Source organism: Lagopus muta, chromosome Z (genome assembly GCF_023343835.1).
Source record: "Lagopus muta isolate bLagMut1 chromosome Z, bLagMut1 primary, whole genome shotgun sequence".
In the NCBI taxonomy this organism is placed as follows: Eukaryota; Metazoa; Chordata; class Aves; order Galliformes; family Phasianidae; genus Lagopus; species Lagopus muta.
In genome coordinates, this window is record NC_064472.1 from 50,744,796 (window position 1) to 50,753,368 (window position 8,573).

Sequence of the window (8,573 nt, forward strand, 5' to 3'; positions counted from 1 at the left end):
TACTCTGAGATGAGCAAGACTGAAAGTTTTCTTGCTTATATCTGCTGCCACTAGATGTCACTGTGAGGATGAAAAACGACTTTTTTTTTCCCTTTTTCAGCTTTTTTTTCCATTTGATTTAATCAAGTATGATTTCCAGAAAGATGAACCAATTAGAAATAAGCATGGTTGGTGTGAGAAAGTTAAGAGAGGTAAGTATGTATTACAATGTATTACAATGGTAATGCAAACACTTCCAGGATCTTTTTTTTTAAGAGACCTTACTATTGGGATACTGTATGATACCAACATAAACTATTAATCCTCAATTCTAACAAAAGCAATACGAATTTTGATGTAAGACAGACTTTATTAAGCACTGCAGTGCTGACACTGAAAGAACTTAGGGAATCTTTGGATATATTCACAGAAGAGCAGTGTGGAAAAATGACAGTGTGATATGGTCTCTAAATATGAAGGAAATGTGTCCTTTTTAAAAGAAGTTAGCATAATGAGGTGATTGCCTGGGAGATCTATGAGAAAGACTGGTGAATTAGATGAAGTGCTTTTTGGAGAGACATTAAGTGCTTTTGATTAAGTGCTCCTTTATATGTTTTATCAAATACATTGCTTGATTATAACTGTCTTCAAAATGCTTATCAGAAAAGTAGTATCCCTTGATTATACCCATTTTCAAAGTGTGACATGCATACCAAGATATCCTAACCGTATATCTCCTTAATTTTTGTGGAAGAAGAATTATATTTAAACTCCTATATTTTACTCAAAAAACGAAAGCAGTGATGTTTATCACATTACTAAAAAGTCTTCAGAGTTTTTCTCAGAAATTCTGAAGTTCTGAGCCTAACTAAGGATTTACTGCTTTGGTCAAACAGCTGCTCCTTTAGATACACTGGCTTTTTAACTGATTAGGGAGCTGTTAAAGTTGAGGCTTATCACTAGAAATCCAGTAAGGTGTAGGAAGAAGGAAATACTACTTGCTCTGTGCACTTTGAGATGATAAAAAAATGTACTAGTGAACTCAGAATTGATGGATGAGAACTGTTTAGTCAATAAGAAGAAATATATAACAGAAATTTGAATAGACAATATTGCTCTGTTTTTATGATCACTATGTGCACAGAGGTGACATGAATTGCAAAGCAGTGGCAACAGGTTTTATTTTTTATTATTAAGCTTTTATAATTTGGGCTTAAATAGTGAACCCTGCTAAACTTGGTTCCTGGTTTTGTAAAGTGCTGTGTAGCAAATTAACAGCAATGCAATGTATAGGATTTGTGTATTTTAAGTTTACATTTGTTTCCACTTCTTTGTATAGGTGAGGCTGGTCTTCTCATTTCCCAAGTGAATGCAAAGAACCCCTTCTTTGGCTATGCTGGCAATAAGAGACACACAGAAAAGAAGTTACTCAGTGAGGTATTTAAGAAGGGTGATCTTTATTTTAATACTGGAGACCTAATGGTTCAAGATCATGAAAATTTCCTGTATTTTTGGGACAGGATTGGAGATACCTTCAGGTATAATCAATATTTCTTTTTACATATCTTCATTAAAAAACAGACATGTAGGTTAGAATAATAGTGATCTATTTGCTTTCAGCTAGAAGTGGTCAGTTTAGAAGTACGTTGATGCAGTGTGTAATGATCTTGAGAAGGATGATAGGGGCTTCATTTTGCAAAAAGTGCTCCTACTGAGCTGGATAATTCATCTCCAGTTTTGTAGGAATTACAGGTCTTTGAACAGTCCTTCAGTGATCATACTTACCAATGGTAATTTTGCTGCTGGCAAGAACTGGATACAGAAACAGATAAAAATGCATGAAATACTAAGCTGTGGTCTCATCTGATATATTTGGATATACATAAAAATTTTTAAATCATCAGGTTATGATAAACAAGCATTGTACTTCATAGTGATGGATAATATCTAGTAACACTTTAATTACTAGCACTGGTAATAAGATCAATGTACCAAGATGATGAGCAAGAACAAATATGAGCTATTAATAATCTAAAATGAATGGAATCTTTTTAAAGATATGCCTATATATCTCCAAAGGACAAAAATATTTTGTTTTCCACATTTTAGATGGAAAGGAGAGAATGTTGCAACAACGGAAGTTTCTGATGTCATTGTTATGATGGATTTCATACAAGAAGCAAATGTGTATGGCGTATCAGTACCAGGTAAAAGAAGCTTCAGCTTTATTTTTTCCATCCTCTGTGTTTAGTTGTTAACCTTTGTAACTCTTTTATTTCATGTTGTAAACCCATGAGTCATTTCTAATTGACTCATCTTTTTAATATGTAGCTAGAGTGTGTACATAGATAATGAAGATGCCAACTGTTTCTGAATGAGGCAGTACATTTTTATGTGCATATAATATGTACTTTTGAAAAATTATCTTTCATGAAGTTGTGATAGCTGCATAAGCTAAAGTTTCAAGCTTTATTATATTGACAGTCATGGAAAATCCACATTTTCATGTGTCAGAATAAAATAATGTCAGCAAGGTAAGAGTTAACATAGCGTTAAAGAAAAGTGTATGAATATATTCTATTTTATTTAGATTTTAACTAAGGCTTATAAACTCTTTACGGACAAGAATGTTAGAAAGCCAAGGTCATTACAAGGAATAAACAGGAAAAAAAAGAAATTACTTAAAAGCAACTACCTTCTTTTCAGGTTTTTTTTGTTAATTTTCATAAGGTTATTTGGGCCTGATTCCCATTAATGCTAAAGGCTTTTAAAACTGTATAGCAGGTCTTACTGACAGGGAAATGAATTTCTCCCTAGCAACTTGTGTGGTGCTGTGTTTTGCCTTTGTGGCTGAAGCAGCGTTGGTAACTCAGCACTGCTTAGCTGGACTTTCGCCTAGCAGTGGGAAGCAGCAAATGCATTCTGCTTTTTTGCTTTGCTTGTGCATACGCCTTTTTCTTTCCCTGCTAAACTGCCATTATCTTGGTACATGAGTCGTTCTCACCTTCTTTCAGTTTATCCCGTCATGTGGGAGAGGGGAGTGAGTGAGAGAAGTGGATATTTAGCCCTTGCCCAAGGTCAAACCCCTACAAAATTATAAGCTTAAAATGCGAGAAGGGTGCAACTTGCCACTGGTTTAAAGCCACAAGAAAAATCATATTGAAGAGTACTGACTGAAAATCAGAATTAAAAGAATGAGAGCTCCTCATTTCATGCACAACATTTACCTTCTGATTCTTATCTGTATGAAGAAATAGCTGAGCCAGTTTACAGGGCACATATAAATTCCCTCACAGAAACTGTAGCACTGGGGGGAAAAAAAGGTATACAGTAGAAAATGGGTTAGCTGTTGCTACTCAAACAGTAGTTAAAATGTGAAGGGTTCCTTTCATTGTTGAGTTTTATTTCTCTTGTGTTTTACCCATTTTTCTCTCTCATAGACCTGCTGTCTTTCCACTCACATGGATCAAGGCTGTTAATCTTTCTCTCTGTTGACAACTTTAAGATCCACAGTTTTGAGAGGACATAGTGGCAAGAGGGAAAGGCTGAATGTGAAAGAGCATTCAATTCATTAATCCAGGGGAGCACATGTGCAGTCTGTTTTTGAGAGAAGAGTGAATTTGTTGCTTAACTCATCACCTGATTGATCTCCAAAGAGTGAAATATTGTATAAAATCAAAGTGTAATCCTACTGTTTTAGTGAAACTCAGAATACTATATGTAATTGTCAGTCCACCATTATTTCTTTTTTGTAATGTTTTCATCTCACTTCCTTTTCTCTAGGCCATGAAGGAAGAGCTGGAATGGCCTCTCTTATTTTAAAGCAGAATAAAGCAATCAACCTGGAGCAATTGTATAAACAAGTCGTGACATATCTCCCAGGTTATGCCTGTCCTCTTTTTCTAAGAGTCCAGGTAAGCTGGATGACTGCTTTGTGCATACAAACATCTATGCTATTTGAGCACTGAGAAGTCTAATGAAATATGAGAAAATGCATGTTCAGATATCATATAATTTTATTTTAGAACTGGTCCTATTTACTGTATTAATGGAGTTTTAGGGGAGGAGTTACATAAAAAAGGCAATGCAATTTGCAGATTATTTTAAAATAAGAGGAAATGTATTAATCAGTAAGAAGAGACATCATACAAAAGCATTTGTGGAGATTAGAAGCATGCACATGGGAAAACAAGAGGTTTGGATTACTAAATTGGGAACTATTTCAACTGGAGAAAATAACCTAAAATCCATTTTATTCATTGAAAATGAGAGAGTAGAAAGGTAAAGCAGGAGACACAACAAACAAGATAAAGGAAGAGAGGTCATGAAGTGGAGCTCAAAAGAAAGAAGGAGGAAAGAGGATGCTGGAATCAAAGAATCACCAAGGTTGGAAAAGACCTACAAGATTATCCAGTTCAACTGTCTATCAGCAGTAGTTCTCACTACACCATGTCCCTCAACACAATGTCTAAACCTTCCCTGAACTCCTCCAGGGTTGATGAATCCACCACCTCCCTGTGCAGCCCATTCGAGCACTTCACCACTCTTTTGGAGAAGTAGTATTTCCTAACGTCCAACCTAAATCTCCCTGGCACAACTTGAGAAAGAAATACTCTCAGATGTCCATGCAGTATGGGAAAGTATGAAGAGCAGTTTTAATGGTTGCATCGAGAGTTGATGACAGGTCAAAGGGATAAGCAACCATTGCACTAAAATTTCACAAGTCAATTAGGAACGTTCCAAGATTGCTTAACAATGAAAGGAGTACTGTGGTCAGAGATTTAGCTGTAATTTAATCAGAGTGGCAATGAAGGAGTTGAATCTAGGATTGGTAGTAAATCGTAAGCTCAGTTTGAAATGAAAAATAAATAAAGTAATCACTGCAGAGTTTAGTGGTGTCTGTGACAAAGGTTTCAGATGGGAGGAAAAAAAAAAATCACAGAACAGCTTGGGTTGGAAGAGACCTCAAACCTTATCCAGTCCCAACCTGCTGCAAAATTGCCACCCACCAGATCAGGCTGCCCAGGACCCCATCCAGCCTGGCCTTGAACACATCCAGGGATGGAGTATCCACAGCTTCTTTGGGCAACTTGTTCCAGTGCCTCGCTACTCTCACAACCCTTGGTTGCTTGCAAGTGACTGCACCTTCTTTTCACTCTATCAACATGTGTTGGTCCATAGCAGAACAGAAGTTCTGAGAAAAATGATTTCTAGAGAAATGAGACCAAACAGTATCAATTAGGACTTATAAAAACAAGTGAAAGTGTGAATCAAAACATAATAAATCTCTCTCTCTCCTACAGGAAACAATGGAAATGACTGGAACTTTCAAACAACAAAAATTTAGATTAGTGGATGAAGGTTTTAATCCATCTACCATTACGGATCCTCTTTATTTTTTAGATAATTCCAAGCAAACATATATCTTGTTAACCAAAGAAGTATACGAGAGAATCTTATCTGGTCAAATCAAACTTTAATTAACCTAATGAAAAGCTATTAAGGGACAGTTTCTATGAGCTACTATGTGAAAAGCAGTAAAAATTATTACCAATATTGATATGTTATCTAGATTAATATTTCATGTAGTTCATATTTTCTTTCAAACGTGTATTGTACCTTTCCTCACTTACCTTAGTTCACTAGTAATTTACTACCACTTGAGATCAAATACAAGTAAAGAACCTGTAAAACAAAAATGAAATTTTAATTTTAGGACATAAGTGCTGAATCTGATAGCTTTTCTTAGAACTAAAGGAACATGTATGATACAAAGTAAAAAAGATCAAACATAACAAAAGTGTAGTGACAGAAGCTGCTATTAATTCTATGCAGACAAACTATGCCAGCAACATATTTTTAAATGTATCTAATATATACTTTCAAATATTTGCTTTAGAAAATATAGACTTGGAAGTGGTTAGAAGAAAAATCTTACATGGAGGAGTTTTATAATGGAACATAAAACAAAAGGGGATGAAACAGAAGAAAACCCTCCAAACAAAGCTGAAATTAAAGAATTTATACAAAGATCACTACTGAGCCTGCTAGTCCATACTCTTTCATGTGTTGAACTGACTCTTTAGAGAATCAAAGTATGAGGACAGACCAAACTGTTGTGAAACGTTTGGCAACAGATTAAAAGTAGACAGTGTCCACACTTAATGGGAAAAAAAAAAATCAGTCATGTAGGATTGTATAATCAACAAGTATACAGGTGTATAATCAATAACTATACAGGCAAGTTAGGCTGGAAAGATTATCGCGTAAGAGCAGGATAACCAGAAATGGATGGAAAGTTTGCCCACATCCTGGGCTTGCAGAAAAAGACTCCAGGAGGAACAATCTCCAGAAAGAGATCCTTCCTTAGTGGCAGTCAGCTCTTAAATGAGGTCTTAAATGAGGGGCTCCACCCCTTGTGCTCACACTGGATTGCCTTCACCCGTGCTCCCGCAGCCGCAGCTGACTCATTGCTTGTCTCAGGAGATCAATCAGAGGTTCAGGCCATGACTCAACAGTTCCCATACAAGCATGAGAAGAATGATTTGTGTTCTATGTTACACATATTGACTAACAGTATAAAAATATAAAAATAGCCTCTTTACCCTTACTAGTGTCTGCCAGAGATTATTATTTCCTGGGTCTAAAATATTGCAGATTAAAAACGAATTCTTAATCATATATTCTCATGCCCTTCTTTACAAAATTAAAAAAAAAGATTATTTAAACAAATTTTGCATCGTCTGTTTAAGACTGATTACTTATGTACTTGTTAATAGTATGCTTTAAATACTTTTTAATAGTTTATTTTAATACCATGGTTCAGTGCACTCTTCAAATAATAAAAATAATGGGACAGTGTTATCCTGTAATGGATTGTGGCCATTACAAAAGCTTCTGCCAAATGCTTTTCGCAGTGCTTAAGAGTTAAATCACATGCTCAATTTTGATACTAGATTTACGAGTTTGACTTATTTTGCTTTACAAAATCTGGTACTGTTTAAGACTAATGTAGATGTTCTACCATTGAGAATGAGAATAAAAGAAATGTCAAAAAGGCAAGCAGAAATGTAAATAATTTTCCACATTGCTCTCCCTCTCCCCTTCCTCCCCCTACCAGGAAAAAAAAAAAAGGTTTGGGAATATCACCATTTGGTGACTTACTTGTTAAAGTACATAGGATGAAGAAGACTGTTTCTGAATGGGAATGTTAGGGCACAAAGAGCATTACAAGAGGGAAAACATTTTCAGACTGTCAACTACGAAGAATGCTGGCTGATGTTTCTGTGCTGAGATATGTTGCAGCAGCAGCAGGACTCTTCTGACACAGCAAGCTTGAATAGCCCACAAGTGTTGGTTTCCTAACTCCAACCACTAGGGATATACTGAATTCCATCAGCTCCTCGCTACTCCTTAGAGTATCCATGAGAGCCTGCCTGTTTTCAAGGACATGCAAAAGAGTCTTTCTGTCCCATATGCTATCTCCGAGAGAGAGGATGGCTATAGTATCAAGAATTAAAAACAGGAAAAGCAACAGGGACTGTGTAAAAATAGCATATTGTTTGCCATACAGTAGTTTTCTTTCTTTTAGCAAGTAGATTGGATACCAGCACATGCACTGGAGCATGTTACAACAAAATGTGCTATTTACCAATTACTGAAGTGGCACTGGAGTTAGGCTGAATAATAGTAATGTTTATGTAAAATACTGGGAAGGCTCTTCCTTTCAGAATGAGAAAGTTGAAATATTTTGACCAACTTGTTCATTTCCTGTCCTCGTGCTCAGGTCAACATGTGGAATTGACTGAGGGCTTGAGTCTCGCTGCAAAACTATGCATAACTTTTTTCCTGGGAAGTTTGATATCTTGTGCTGGCGTTAAAGCAACTACTGGATGATTGAGTGTGGGTGGGCAGCTGCAGTGCTGGCCTCATATTAAAAAAAGAAAAGAAGGAGATGAAAATAAACACAAGTAATTATTTCTAAGCTTTGAAGTAATGTATCTTGAAGTTTACTTTTGCAAGTGGGGATGATGTTCAATGGTAAAAGAACCTTATTTTAAAAATTAAAAACCTGAAATTAGAATTGCCATATAAGGAATGTAAAATTTTATGAGAGTCAACACATACCCAGTCTCTTGTCTTTTAGGACTGGATACAGTTAATACAGCTACACTCTGAGCTAGTTTCACAAGTCCTTCTCAGGATCCCCAGGGAAAGGTAAATAAATAAAAAGTTCCAAGCAGATCATGGCCTGAATTTTGTTCCCCCACAAATAGAAATAAATGGAGCTTTATGAGAGATGAAGAACTATCTAAGCTGCCCAACTGAGGAGATTAACCTTGGCTTGTCTCTGAGTTTTCAACACACCGTTCTGGCACTCTCCCTCCTCAGCAGGACAGGGAAAAAATGATCACAGAATCATAGAAGCACAGAATATCCTGGAAGGAACCCACAGTGATCACTGCATCCAACTCTTGGCTTGAAGCAGGACCACCCAAAATTGACATAATATTTCTGAGAGCTCCCTATTCTGTGTTTACAGAACAGAGTAGGAAATCTCCTCTTGCCTGCAGGCAGTCCTGGGCCTAGTTCAC

At 36.3% G+C, this 8,573-nt stretch overlaps 1 protein-coding gene across 1 annotated transcript in view; it reads left to right on the forward strand.

The window, feature by feature from the left end:
• The window catches only part of SLC27A6 (solute carrier family 27 member 6), a 39,684-nt gene extending 31,565 nt beyond the window's left edge, over positions 1–8,119 (forward strand). Inside the window, exons 6-10 of the mRNA XM_048931932.1 lie at positions 101–191; positions 1,319–1,517; positions 2,089–2,186; positions 3,763–3,893; positions 5,283–8,119. Coding sequence (XP_048787889.1) covers positions 101–191; positions 1,319–1,517; positions 2,089–2,186; positions 3,763–3,893; positions 5,283–5,459 — 696 coding nt within the window. The 3' untranslated portion in view covers positions 5,460–8,119. The remainder of the gene's footprint in view (positions 1–100; positions 192–1,318; positions 1,518–2,088; positions 2,187–3,762; positions 3,894–5,282) is intronic.
• Positions 8,120–8,573: the final 454 nt, after the last annotated feature.